This window comes from Aquarana catesbeiana, linkage group LG02 (assembly GCF_042186555.1).
Source record: "Aquarana catesbeiana isolate 2022-GZ linkage group LG02, ASM4218655v1, whole genome shotgun sequence".
NCBI lineage: Eukaryota > Metazoa > Chordata > Amphibia > Anura > Ranidae > Aquarana > Aquarana catesbeiana.
Window position 1 is genome coordinate 92,816,302 of NC_133325.1, and position 15,092 is coordinate 92,831,393.

Here is a 15,092-nt window from a genome sequence, read left to right on the forward strand (position 1 = left end):
GTAACAGAATGCACTGAAGAACAGCAAGGCCTGTGAAGAGCGACCTGAAAAACAGCAACAAGCGGACAAGATCGCACAGAAAACTCCAATACGAACTGACTGCACGCACTGAAGAGCAGATACAAACCCACAAGCACAAACTGAACGGCAGAAAACTATCTGAAAGCCACGAGTCTGAAAAAGCGCGAATCGTCTCCCACCAAACTTTTACTAACACGAGATTAGCAAAAGGAGCCCAAAGGGTGCCGCGCTTGGTTCTGAACTGGCCTTTTCTAGTCTCGTCATACGTGCTTGACGTCACCGCGTTCTTGGCGATCGGAAATTCCGACAACTTTGTGCGACTGTGTGTAGGCAAAACAAGTTTGAGCCAACATCCGTTGGAAAAAATCTGAGGATTTTGTTGTCGGAATGTCCGAACAAAGTCCGACCGTTTGTACGGGGCATAAATGTCCAGAACAGAAGTGTTCTTTGTGTCAGAAACTGGGGCATCCGGCAAGGGACTGTAACATCATTAAATGTAACCTATGTGATAAGGTTGGTCACCCTTATAGCCTTATAGATGGTGCCCTGAGGCTTTGCACAATAAGCCAGAGCTAGTGGAGGAATTCTTCCGTCTGGATAGAGAAGAGTTTGGGTTGGCATAGGTTGTACCAGCGGATCCTAGTGTCTCTGTCCTGTCCTAATCTGTGTCAGTGAGGCCCTCTGTGGTGTCAGTGTCCCCCCAGTCTGTGGTGTCAGTGTCCCCCCAGTCTGTGGTTCCCCAGTCAGTGTCAGAAAGTGTGGTTGTCAAGTCTGTGTCTGCACCTATTGTTTCTCCTAGTGTAGTGAAGGCAGTGGAGGGTGCTGGACCAGCATGTATGGTGGTGCCAACCCCTCCTCCACGACATGGCAGAAGTGCGGCTGGAGGTCGGCAGACACCGAGGGATGGATTGGATGATCGTGGAGGGGGAGGCGGGAAGGGAATGAGGGTGGCTGGTGCAGAATGCAAGGTGAATGATGTGGAAGTCGGGGTGAATGATTTGTGGGAGGGGTTAATGGGGGGGGGGTTTCAGAATCGCATCCTGATGGCGAATTAAATCTCAAAATGTTTCTTAGCCTGAATTATGTTAAAGTTGAAGTTCGGGGTTTGTAGTCTCCTTTTTGTTGTCATTAAAATATGTTTCTTTCTATGTTATTTTGTCAGGAAACGTTTTCCTTTACTTGCTGATGTAAGCACGCTTGTTTTTGTTTAGTTTGTTTATTTTTGTGTAAATATGTTTTTATTAATGAACTGTATGTTTGTATGATGTTTTAATAAAAAAAATGACACTCTAATGTCCCCACACCATCTACTCAAGTCCTTATACGCTCACCGGCCACTTTATTAGGTACATCTGTTTAATTGCTTGGTAACGCAAATTGCTAATCAGCCAATCGCATGGCAGAAACTCAATGTATTTAGACATCTAGATGTGGTGAAGACGACTGGCAGAAGTTCAAACCAAGCATTAGATTGGAGAAGAAAGGGCATGTAAGTGACTTTGAATGTGGCGTGGTTGTTGATGCCAAGCAGGCAGGTCTGAGTATTTCAAAAACTACTGGAATTTTCACACACAAAATCTCTGAGAAATGTTTCCAACACCTTGTTGAATCCATGCCACGAAGAATTAAGGCAGTTCTGAAGGCAAAAGGGGGTCCAACCCGGTACTAGCAAGGTGTACCTAAATATAGTGGCCTGTGAGTGTATACAGTATAAACTGTATATATACTAGGGAGCACCAGTGCTAACTACTGAGCCCCTGTGTATGCTATCCACTACACAATTATTGTACAAGGCAATGTATGATGGTGGACTTACATCACGGTAGAAGGTGAGTTCCTCCGGCTTACTGACCGCCATCCCCGGCATGGCCACTGTACCGCTCTCAGCGATGGCTTTGTGAAAGAGTCCTTTTGTTAAAGGAGAGAGCACCTAGAACAGGGAAAGATAATAAATACTGTATATACATATGAAGCATCAGACTGATGAGCTTATCTCTCCGTCACTCTGCTCATTTCTCCTATCAGCATGCTGCATGTCAGCACATTAACCGATTGTACTGCTTCTGCCTTTCTCAGTCTGAGCTCTGCTGTACAGGAACTGCAAGAAGCTGATAGCAGGTCAGATTCTGGTGTAAAATATGAAAATTAGTGCCGCGCAGTACTATATTATGAGTCTATATGCAAACAAGTGAAACAAATCAGAATCATGAAATATTCATATGTACTCAAACTTAAATCAAAATAAAACAAAATTAATCAAGAAACAAAATGCCCGTGAGTTGTCCTTTAAATCATCTTAAGATCTCTCAACATTCCCAAAACATCCAAGAATAAAAAAGATCTAAAAATGATCCGTGTGTGTAATATTGCCCATGTGTACATACTACAGAAATAGCTAGATTAAAGAAAGTGTCTGTGTGTGTTCCTTTAAATCTTCACAATATATTAAAACATTGCAAAAAGCAGTCCAGAATTATCCGTATATGTGCTTAATATTATCCGTGTACCAATCAGATGTATCTTAGACCTTTCTCACTCATATATCTTCATACTTCCATCCGTGACTTTAAATGTGTACATCAGAAAGTGTAAATCCCACCCCCCATAATATATACGCTCTGATCTTATAGCCACACCTAAGAAACAGGTCATATGCACCTTCCCTTTTAACAGGGGTTGTCATAAGCCAGTGGACTCCAAACTGTGGCTCGGGGGCCCCTTTGCTTGCTTTTATCTGGCCCTTGAAACACTATTCCTCCCACTGATACCAATGTTTGGGCACTATTCCTCCCACTGATACCAATAATGGGGCACTATTCCTCCCACTGATACCAATAATGGGGCACTATTCCGCCCATTGATACCAATAATGGGGCACTATTCTTTACCCTGATGCCAACAATAGGGCACTATTCCTCCAAATGATGCCAATAATTGGGCACTATTCTTTACACTGATGCCAACAGTGGGGCACTATTCCTCCCACTGATACCAATGATGGGGCACTATTCCTCCCACTGACACCAATGATGGGGCACTATTCCTCCAAATGATGCCAATAAATGGGCACTATTCTTTACCCTGATGCCAACAATGGGGCACTATTCCTCCCACTGACACCAATGATGAGGCACTATTCCTCCCACTGCTACCAACAATGGGGCACTATTCCTCCCACTGACACCAATGATGGGGCACTATTTCTCCCACTGATATCAACAATGGGGCACTATTCCTCCAAATGATGCCAATAATTGGGCACTATTCTTTACCCTGATGCCAACAATGGGGCACTATTCCTCCCACTGACACCAATGATGAGGCACTATTCCTCCCACTGCTACCAACAATGGGGCACTATTCCTCCCACTGACACCAATGATGGGGCACTATTTCTCCCACTGATACCAACAATGGGGCACTATTCCTCCAAATGATGTCAATAATGGGGCACTATTCTTTACTCTGATGTCAACAATGGGGTACTATTCCTCCCACTGACACCAATGATGGGGCAGTATTCCTCCCACTGATACCAACAATGGGGCGCTATTCCTTCAAATGATGCCAATGGTGGGGTACAATTCTTTATCCTGATGTCAACAATGGGGCACTATTCCTCCCACTGACCCCAACAGTAGGACACTATTCATCCCACTGATGCCAATGAAGGGGCACTATTCTTTACCCTGATATGAACAATGGGGCCCTATTCCTCCAAATGATGCCAATGATGGGGCACTATTCCTTTCACTGACACCAACAATGGGGCACAATTCATCCCACTGGGGCCAATGATGGGGCACTATACTTTACCCCAACAATGGGGAACTATATCTCCCACTGACACCAATGAGGGGACATTGTGTTGGCATACAATGTTCATTTGTATTTTGTGCAACAACCACATCAATATCAGTATTTAGTAGAGACATATTCTTCAACCAGTAGATGGCAGTGTTTAACTGTATCTATGGTCAAACTCTATGTCTTTTCACTGTATAATAATAAAGTGTCCTGTTTCCTGTCTGCAGTTAAGCAGCAACGCCCGTGTAGTCTGTCCACCCCCCAAAGTCTGAAAAAGTTTGCTTGGGAAGTTTGGAGACCTCTGTCATAAGCCACAGGGCTGATCTTCACTCCAATATTAGAAGCTCCACAGTCTACTTCCTTCCTCCATCATAATAATGTCCAGGGTGATATAAAGCTAAAAAAACCACCATATAGTGCTCTCTGATAAAAGTATACTATTTTTTATTTAATCGAAATGTACTCAACTTAAAAAGTGTACAAAGAAACTGATGTGCAGCAGTTCCTTTGTGCACTTTTTCAGTTAAGTATATGCCCCTGCTGCAGCCTCTCACCTTGTGACTTCCTACAAAATTACAATGTTGCAGTCTGATTAATGGGGAAGAGGAGACTAAGGAAATGCTTCCCCCTGCCTGCAGCAGACCGATCACCGAGAGAGGGGAAACTGAGGAACTTCTGCCTCCTGCCTGCAGCAGACTGATGACATAATTTTACCCTAAGCAGAGTCACTGACTGGAGATCAAGGATGGCTTTTTAATGAAATAAGGTGGAGGTGATACTATTATTTTTACTATATTATTTTTTGTTTTTTTCTGTTGGGGGGCTTTGGAGAAATGTCATTGGCCTAAACAGAGAGAAAGGGACTGAGGACAGAGCTTCCCCAGTCCCTTTCTCTGCAGCCTCAGCTGCACTGGACAGTGAATGCTACTCTGTACTAAAATGTACAATGCTTCAGTTAAAACTGAACAAATGAGCGATCGGTACAGATCACCCAATGTGTTCATTCATTCATCCATGCTGAAACATCTCCCGCAGCAGCCGATGGGAGAGCAGAGGAGGGAAGCTGGCAGCACTAGAGCGGGGAGAGACAGGGAATGCCAGGAAGCAGGGGGAATTGGCACTGCACAAGGTGATTAAGGTGTGCCCAGGCACACCCAGCACACCCTGTGCGCACACCAATGGTGATACTATTGCTGTATGAAATGTCAGGAAAGTGACACAGCCAGAGAACTAGCATTTTCTTCAGGAGGCCAGCACTGGCAGCCCCCGGTAATAGTGGCACTTAAAATCTAATAAATTGCTTGGCCTCGTTGGTGATCCTCAGTTAGTTGCCAAGTTGGATCTTACCAAAGCTGAGACGCTGACTCCCCCGGCAGACTCCCCGAATATGGTGACAGAGTGCTGATCGCCCCCAAATTCAGCGATGTTCTCCTGCACCCAATGGAGGGCCGCCACCTGGTCCAAGAAGCCCAGATTGCCGGGCAGCTCATCGTCTCCGGTACTGGAGGAAAAGGCAAATACATAAAAATTCCTAAAAATCTGCATGCAGGAGTTTCCACAATGCAATGCAGGGCCATGCCTAGGCATTGAGAAGGTGTGTTGGGGTGCATTTACAGCAGCGTGGTGGTGCGATCGGGGTCTTCATGGGAGTTTTTTGCTTTAAAATTAAAGCGGAAAAAATTGAGAGCTTTACCTGAAAAATCCCAGAATTCCCAGCCGGTACTGAATGGATACGACAACCACATTCTCATAGACGCTGAGCGCAGAACAGTCAAAAAGACTGGCTCCAGCCACCAACAGCCCGCCCCCGTGTATGAAGAACATGACCTAAAACAACAAGAATGCGGAGTGACATCACAAACTGAGATAATGTACAAATCACTATCACTCTTCATATTTATGTAGCAATTGTTGAGTAACATGTGGTGGAAAATCATCAGTTTTGTTGCCTTTTGTTTGAACTCCAGCTCCACAGCAGAGCGCTGAGCATAGTCAGGAAATCACATTCATTACAACAGGAGGTTTATCTATAAAACTTTTGTTGCATGAATGTCAGAAGCATTTGTGCAAGCTGAACAAAATGTCACCGTAATTTTTGTAGGAGATTAATGCCTGTATCATCAGCTCCATCTAGTGGCCAAAATGTGGTATAGTTTTCTCATTGAGGTATTTCAGAAAACTATACCTCATTTTGGCCCCTAGATGGCGATGACAACACAGGCGTTGATCTGTTACAAACATTATGGAGACATTTCATTCAGCTTGTATGGATGCTCCTGATATTTGTGCAATGAATGTTTTATAAATAGCCCCCTAAGTATTAATTAGAAGCTATTATTGCTGAATTAGTAGTTTTGATTTCTTTTTTACTTTGAAAATATGTGCATATCCTCCTGTCGTTGCAGCTGCTGTATTTTTAGTATTTCCAGCTCTTCATAATAGCCAGCAGGGGAGGGGTGTGGGGTAAAACATCAGCTTTCTGCTGATTGCAAAACAACATCTCTCATAGTTGCTTGCAGTGCCTCCAGTCACTGTACTGCTGCTCCACCTGAGCCAGAGTGAAAGAACACATCCCTGGGTGCCCTTTACATGTATATCTTCCAGAAAGGGAGTTGGCCATTGTATGGTATAGACTTTAGTTGTGCATTTTGCCCATCAGTTGCTTAATTACCTTCTAGTAGACCTGCTTTTGGAATAGTAATCAAGCAACTGATCAGCCTACACTTTCGAAGGCCATTAGGAAGGAACATGCTCATCTAAAAGGATCCTGGGGATGTGTTCTTTCACTCATGATACTCGCTGAACATCACTTATGCCGCGTACACACGGTCGGACTTTTCGTCTACAAAAGTCTGACGGACGCCGACGGACTAAAGCTGGCTGACAATCCGATCGTGTGTGGGCTTCCCCAGACTTTCAGCGGACTTTCAGTGGACTTTTCCAGCCTCAAATCTGACGGACTTTAGATTTGAAACATGCTTCAAATCTTAACGTCGTAACTACGCCGGACCCAGAAATACGCTCGTCTGTGTGCTAGTCCGACGGACAAAAACCCACGCTAGGGCAGCTATTGGCTACTGGCTATCAACTTCCTTATTTTAGTCCGGTGTACGTCATCACGTACGAATCCGTCGGACTTTTGTGTGATCGTATGTAGGCAAGTCCGTTCGTAAGAAAGTCTGCCGCAAGTCCGCCGCAAGTCCGCCGCAAGTCCGCCAAAAGTCCGTCGAAAGTCTGTCGGACAGGCTGTCGGACTTTTGTAGACGAAAAGTCCGACCGTGTGTACGCGGCATTACTCTCAGTGCATCTTCATGGGGGGATGCAAAGTGAGATATTGAGAGAGTAGATTGAATTATAGACGCAGCAAAGGAAATTTATGCAGATGAGGATCTTTGGTTGGATTCTAAGGTATTTATTGGGACCAAATGTACACAGAATTTCAAAGAAAGTATATATTTACTTATTGTTTTACTTTTTGAATGTATTTACACTTTAAGTTTGCATCACCATCATCAGCGGCCTCCAATTTTGTTGCAATACTCACAGGTAACTTTGATTTCTTGTCTCTGTCGCTCGGAGTGAAGATATTCAGATACAGGCAATCCTCTGACAATGGAGGCATCTTGAATGGAGATTTGTAGTAGGAGGCAATTCCCTCCATAATCTCTACATGTTGCAAACACCTGAAAGACCAAAATACAAGACGCTGACACTGATGCAGATGATGACGCAGATTATACCTGGATTGTGTCTCTGCTGGTGTAATGTGCAGGCTCTGCAGTCAGTTTGACAGGTGGGTCCTCCTATGAAAGTCTGCCAATGGGGGGGGTAGAGCCAGCCCTTCTGTACAGGGTCCGGGCCCCGTCAGTTCAGAAGTGGGGACAGAGAAGGGACTTTTCAATTACATTTGGGCACATCAGTAATCCCACGGCACAGCAGGCAGAGTAATCCTCTGTGCCGCGGATCATGACATATAAAAGAAGTACAGCCAAAGCTATTTTGCCCATACTTCTCCTATGGATCCCTGGAGTGCAGGGACTTTAAAGTCGCGATCCACCCAGATGCCTGGACTAGCAGCTGGCTAAGCCCCTCAGCGTGTCACCGAGAGCCTGAGCAAGCCGCTCCCTCCTCCTCCTCCACAGCCCGGCTCTCCAGTGAGCAATGGAGGGGCAGAGCAGAGAGCTGAAGACTGGCAGTCACCGGCTCTCTGCAGCTTGAAGGCTGAGAACTGAGCGATCAGTGGTCTTTGATCGCTCAGTTCTCAATCTTGCAGCTGGTGGGGGACAGATGCAGCATCCTCCTAGGTGAGTATGATTATTTTTTTTCACAAACCCATACTTCTGTTCTAAATTAAAGTTCTCGCCTCTTATTTATCTATATCAGTCCAGGGCGTAACTTTCATTTTGTTGTTGGGAGCCCGTATACATAGGATTTCCCCACCTGGCAGGAATTATGGGACCCTATGATTTCAGTGGCCCTGCCCCCTATGTGTGACAAAAGAAGTGCTGAGAGCAGCTTCTGCATTAATTAAAGGGGTTGTAAACCTACGTGCATTAAGGTGAAAAAACACCTTGCAGTGTTCGCCCCCCCCGTTTTACTTACCTGAGCCCTGAATTTCTGTGGTGTCTATGGGCGCTGAGTGTATGACTCAGGAGCGCGCCCGCAAGGTAACCCCCTCGGGAGAGGGCTTCCCAGAGGGGGTTATCTAATGCGGGGAGGAGCCGAAAGAGCCGCCGTGGGACCCCAGAAGAGGAGGATCGGGGCCACTCTGTGTAAAACGAGCTGCACAGTGGAGGTAAGTATAACATGTTTGTTATTTCAAAAAAAAAAAACCTGAACCTTAATGTCACTTTAAGGCTACAAACAGGTTGATGTCTTCATTTACTAGCAGAAAACCTATTTTTATATAAAGAACCTAACATTGGCATATAAGCACCTAATGTTGCAATTTAATTATAAGTAAAACATAATAATAATTTTTTATGACTGTGCTCATAGAATCAGCCTGACACTCACAAAAAAATATTACTAACAAACAATAGTGTATCATGTATCAAACACATGTAATACGGAACATCAAAAATGATGTTCACGAAACATGTTTGGCACCATCGCTTGGATGTGTGAGACAGTTTCCTAAAGGAAGACTAAAACCTCCCAAATATTACCTAGTTTTGAGGAGCGATGTCAATAGAATAGGGATTATTTCCCCCGTAATTTATCCACCATTCATCTCCCATCACTCCTGTAAACTCTTTTGTAGGAACTTCTTGAGGATGCGGCTAGCATTTTTTTACGATGGTGACTACTACAAGATGCGGCGGCACACTACGCTTGGGAATGGCTGCTGGAAGTCCAATATCTAGCAGATTTTCTGTTTGAATATTTTATTGTGTTTTCATAAGGCATAACAGAATTCATAATAATAGTACCGTTCATATTTGTACAATACAATGAAAAGAATAGATTACAAAAAATAAAAACAGATTCTACACCTAAATCCCTCTGGCATCAAGACGTTATTATGCCCCCATCCCTGTGCATTCTAGCAGTTTTGTGTCCGTACCCCCCTGACATCTAAAAATTATTGTGCCCATACCCCCTTGGCATCTAGCATTTGTGTCCATATACCCCTGACAGTTATTGTGCCTATATCTCCTTGGCATCTAGCTGTTTTTTCCCCTATATTCCTTTGGCAACAAGAAATGTTGTGCTCATATGCCCTTGACATCTAGCAGTTTGTGTGCCCATGTCCCTTTGGCTTCTAGCAGTTATGTGCCCACATCTGGCATTTAGCAGTTCTGGTACCAATATCCCCTTGGTATCTAGAATTTGTGTCCATACACCCGTGTAGTGTGCCCACATTCCCTTGGCATCTAGAATTTGTGTCCATGCACCCGTGACATTTATTGTGCCCATATCCCCTTGGCATGTAGAATTTGTGTCCATGCACCCGTGACATTTATTGTGCCCATATACCCTTTGGCATCTAGAATTTGTGTTCATACACCCATACCAGCTATTTTTATAAGGTATAAGTAGAAGCTCCTGCATGAGCTCAACATAGACAGTATGTGTTTTTATATGTATCTTGAAAAAAGCAATAAAGAAATTTATATACATACAGTATATAAAAAAAATGATATATAATATTGATCTGAGCATTTTACAGGCAGCCATTGATCTTTTTGTCTGATGTTGAGGCCAGAAGCATACTACATCTCACCCCATATAACTGTAAGGTCTGTCTAAATTGAATCAGCTTCACATTAAAAATAACAGTACAGAATCTTCAAAAATAGGGGATATGTGTTCAAAACCCCTTGGCATCTTTCAGTTCTTGTGCTCATATCACCATGCCTGCTATCAGGTTTTTTCCCCCCACATCTGTCTGTTATTTAGCAGTTCTTGTGCCCATATCCCCTTGGTGTATACCAATTTTTGTGCCCATGTCCCCTTGGAGTCTACCAATATTTGTGCCCATATCACCTTGGGATCTAGCAGTTTTTGTGCCCATGTCCCCTTGGAGTCTACCAATATTTGTGCCCATATCACCTTGGTGTCTATCATTTTTTTTGCCCATATCACCTAGGGATTTAGCAGTTCTTGTGCTCATATCCCCTTGGTGCCTACCAATTTTTGTGCCCAACTGCCCATATTTCCTTGGAATCTAGCAGTTCTTGTGCCCATTTCACCTTGGTATCTACCAATTTTTGTGCCTACAACCCATTGGTGTCTAGCAATATTTGTGCCCTTATCACCTTGGTGTCTATCATTTTTTTTTGCCCATATCACCTAGGGATTTAGCAGTTCTTGTGCCCATATCCCCTTGGTGCCTACCAGTTTTTGTGCCCAACTGCCCATATTTCCTTGGAATCTAGCAGTTCTTGTGCCCATTTCACCTTGGTGCCTACCAATTTTTGTGTCCATAACCCCTTGGTGCCTACTAATATTTGTGCCCATATCACCTTGGGATCTAGCAGTTTTTGTGCCCATGTCCCCTTGGAGTCTACCAATATTTGTGCCCATATCACCTTGGTGTCTATCATTTTTTTTGCCCATATCACCTAGGGATTTAGCAGTTCTTGTGCTCATATCCCCTTGGTGCCTACCAATTTTTGTGCCCAACTGCCCATATTTCCTTGGAATCTAGCAGTTCTTGTGCCCATTTCACCTTGGTATCTACCAATTTTTGTGCCCACAACCCATTGGTGTCTAGCAATATTTGTGCCCTTATCACCTTGGTGTCTATCATTTTTTTTTGCCCATATCACCTAGGGATTTAGCAGTTCTTGTGCCCATATCCCCTTGGTGCCTACCAGTTTTTGTGCCCAACTGCCCATATTTCCTTGGAATCTAGCAGTTCTTGTGCCCATTTCACCTTGGTGCCTACCAATTTTTGTGTCCATAACCCCTTGGTGCCTACCAATATTTGTGCCCATATCACCTTGGGATCTAGCAGTTCTTGTTCCCATATCCCCTTGGTGTCTACCAATATCTGTGCCCATATCACATTGAGATTTAGCAGTTCTTGAGCCCATGTCCCCTTGGAGTCTACCAATTATTACACCATATCACCTTGGCATTTAGTACTTTGTATGCCCATATTCCCTTAGTGTCTATTAGTTTGTGTGGACATGTTCTGGATTTCTGTTACTATTTTTCTTGGTTATATTCCTATACTTCTTCCTGTTTGTCTAAACAAGAATTTGTGTTTCCTGTTCAACTAATCAAATTCATCTCATATTCCCACTGCAGTATGAGGGAATCAAATGGATTATCTGATTGGCTGCTCTGGGTAATAAGAAATGTTTTTTCAGCAATGTTCTTTATTATATTCTATTTCTTTATCCTCTGCATACTGTAATTATAGTCTGTAGCAAATAGTGGTCTCACTTCTTATGCTGCATTCGTTGTTATGTACAATAAATAGCCAGTCCAGAGATGAATAAGAAAGACCCCATCACAATGACCCGGGGCAGGTGGGTGGAGCTGTTTTTGGCAGATTGATCTGAATACTTTTAGAGCATGGGGCAGAATACATGAAGAGGCACAGATGGTGAATTCCTGACACTTACATGGGAGGATATTGGGAGGCGTCTCGGATGGATTCCCAGGGTTTGGGTAATTCTGGATTTGCAAATCTTAGTGGGCCAACTGGAGGCTTTGCAAAGGGGATCCCATAGAAAGCATCTGCGGTTCTTGGAGTTTCCTTTAATGGCTCGATGACCCCCCGGAGCTTCCCGTACTTTGTGTCCACCATTGGCCTTTCCTCTGCTTGGCCTGAAATCAAAGAAAACACACAGAGATTGCACACTGTCCACCCTGGTGATCCCATTTCCAGTCTATATTAAATAATGTGCCAGTGTAACCCTTCCAAGTATTTATTATCCCTCTCACAGAGCTCACAGTATTCCTCTTTACAATGCCTTCATCTTTTCTGTCCAGAAGGATGGCACCATCTTTGTTCAGGTATCATCCAGGGTCACCAAAAACTTCCTGGACTGAAATGCCGGATCAAAGATGACACAATCATGTAAATCTTGGTTTCTGTACAGTTTTTGGCTCTGATTGCAAATGTCTGACACAGTTCAGCCTCTACTGCAGACTCCCACCTTATGATTTGCTACAAAGTTACAATGCACAGTCTAATCACTGGGGGCACTAAGAAAATGCTTCCTCCTGCCTGCAGTCTGATGACATCATCGCAGCCTAGGCAAAGTCACTGACTGGAGCTCAACGATGGCTTTTTAATGATAGAAGATGGTGATTTTCTGAGAAATTATTCTCTTACTGTATATTGTGATAGGTCATGAAGTTATGCATAAAGAATGTTCATAGTGTTATTTCTTATCAATAGCTCCCATAATGTTCAGTATATGTAGTTCACATGTAATGCTAGAGAGGGCTGTCAGAGACTGGGGACATACAACAGGTTATGTTGAAGACTGGGGACATGAGACTTATAAAGGTCACTGCTATTATGCCTTTAAAAATCAATACTCCCACCACGGACTGCTAGGGTCCAAAGGCCACACAACAAACACTAAAGGGCCGCAGGTTGGGCACCGGGGATATAGAGTTTCTCATAATAATTATTAAGAGATAACGTCAATCCCGCAGATAAATTCTTCTATTAACTAGATTCCTGGCAAGTAAAAAGACATTAGCATTTATTAAAGTCCAACACCAACGAAAACTTTTCTATTTAGTGTCTGTCTTCTTGTCCCCGTGATATATATCAGTGATCAACCATCATTCTTGTTTTGGTGTCACAGAGACAGGAAGTGAAATGAACTCTACCTAAAGGGGGAAGGGCATTTCAAGAAACCAGTTTGTCCTACCAAAATAAAATAAAAATGATATGTGAATTTAACCTGTAATGAAGACAAATATTATATAACAGTGATGCCCAAACTGTAGTCCTTCACTCTCCTTTAACTTGCCCAAGGATGACACCCATGATGGGAAATTATTCCTTCTACAGACAATAATAATGGGGCACTTTTCCTCCCACTAACACCGATGATGGTGCACTATTCTTCCCACTAGCACAAATGATGGGGCATTATTCCTCCCACTGACACTAGTGATGGGGCACTATTCCTCTTACTGACACCAATGATGGGGCACTATTCCTCCCACTGATACCAATAATGGGCATTATTCCTCCCACTAACACAAATAATGAGGCACTTTTCCTCCACTGACACCAATGATGGGGCATTATTCCTCCACTGACACCAATGATGGGGCATTATTCCTCCACTGACACCAATGATGGTGCACTATTCCTGTCACTTGACACCAATGATGGGGTACTATTCATTCCACTGACACCAATGATGGGTCACTATTCCTCCCACTGACACCACAATTAAGAACTATTCTTTCTGCTGATACCAATGATAGGGCACCATTAATCCCACTGACACCAATAATGGGGAACTATTACTTCCACTGATGCCAACAATGATGCTCCTATTCCCCTCAATAACAACAATGGGGGCACCTTCTGGATCTCTCTGAAGCTGAGGGTTTTTTAAGCATCCTGGAGATGGAGCTGGGGGTCCCTGGATCTACCTGGAGCTAGAAGTTTCTGGATTTAACTGGATTTTAAGTAGCCTTGAGTTGGAGCTAGGCGGTTTCTGAAGATGCCTGGAGTTAGAGCTGGGGGTTCTGGTCTGGATCTACCTGGATCTAGATTTCTGGATGTACATGGAGCTGGGGATTTCTGTGTCTACCTGGGGTTGGGGGTTTCTGGAGCTGGCTAGAGATGGAGATGAAGCTGGGGGCTTCTGGATCTACGTGTGGCTGGGGGTTTCTCTATCTGGCCAAAGCTGGGGGTCTCCAAATCTGCCTGGAGTTGGGTGTGTCTATGTCTGCCTAGAGCTGGGGATTTCTTGATCTACCTAGAGTTGGGGGTTTCTAGACCTGCCCAGAGTTTTTTTTTTTTTTGGACCTACCGGGAGCTGAGAGTTTCTGGATCTGAGCTGAGCTGGGGGTTTCTATATCTGCCTGGAGCTGGGGGCTTTTCTGGGTATGCCCAGAGTTGCAGATTTCATATACATCATATACATTAGGTAACCTGAGATCTCACCTGTTCTGAGGAGGATAAATGAGGACAGGCAGAGGAGAGCGCACACCTTCATCGTCCCACTGCCGTTCTTCTACAAAATGCAATTAGGTGTTCTGATATTTGGAATGAGATTTTTATAAATGGTATTGCTTCCATGACAGGAAAAACACACCCCTTATAATCTTCACAGCCTGGCCAGCTCAGCAGATTTAGAAGTCCAAAGTTCCAAAAGCTCCTGTATACACATCCCATGTTCTGTTGAGCAAAGGTACTAAATACCTTCTGTGTTAAATATGATACACCGCCTGGGACAAAGATTACAACCAATAGGGAAAAAACAATATCCCTACTAATGAGCACCAATCTGTTCTGAGCAAAATCTGTTCTCAGCCCATCACCCCACCTGAAAAAGTTTTGCCTATAGTTCTACTTTAAGTAAAGTGCATGAAACATTGTCCTTGCCTGGTCTGGAGTTACTAAAGAGGTGTATCGTAAGTAGCCAGCACACATTTAGTTAACAAGTGGTTCTTTAACACATTGGCGTATGAAGACATCAATGTAGAATGAAGCAGCAAAGAGTAATGGAAGTGTAACAAGCAGCCTATCGATGCTGGCATGGTCTCTAGCAGCGATAGAGACGTTGTCGGCACTCCCTCCGTCAGCATGCTGTCTCCCAGAGTAACGG

General features: G+C 43.9%; 1 protein-coding gene across 3 annotated transcripts in view; it reads right to left on the reverse strand.

The window, feature by feature from the left end:
* The window catches only part of LOC141127054 (fatty acyl-CoA hydrolase precursor, medium chain-like), a 39,577-nt gene extending 24,939 nt beyond the window's left edge, over positions 1–14,638 (reverse strand). Inside the window, exons 1-6 of one of the 3 annotated variants that reach the window (XM_073613193.1) lie at positions 14,429–14,615; positions 11,907–12,111; positions 7,373–7,511; positions 5,522–5,655; positions 5,176–5,329; positions 1,838–1,951 (exon numbers count right to left, since the gene is read on the reverse strand). In XM_073613193.1, coding sequence (XP_073469294.1) covers positions 1,838–1,951; positions 5,176–5,329; positions 5,522–5,655; positions 7,373–7,511; positions 11,907–12,111; positions 14,429–14,480 — 798 coding nt within the window. In that variant the 5' untranslated portion in view covers positions 14,481–14,615. Of the gene's footprint in view, positions 1–1,837; positions 1,952–5,175; positions 5,330–5,521; positions 5,656–7,372; positions 7,512–11,906; positions 12,112–14,428 lie in introns of all 3 variants that reach the window. The other 2 variants (XM_073613194.1, XM_073613195.1) reach the window with 2 other exon arrangements.
* Between the last annotated feature and the right edge of the window lie 454 nt (positions 14,639–15,092).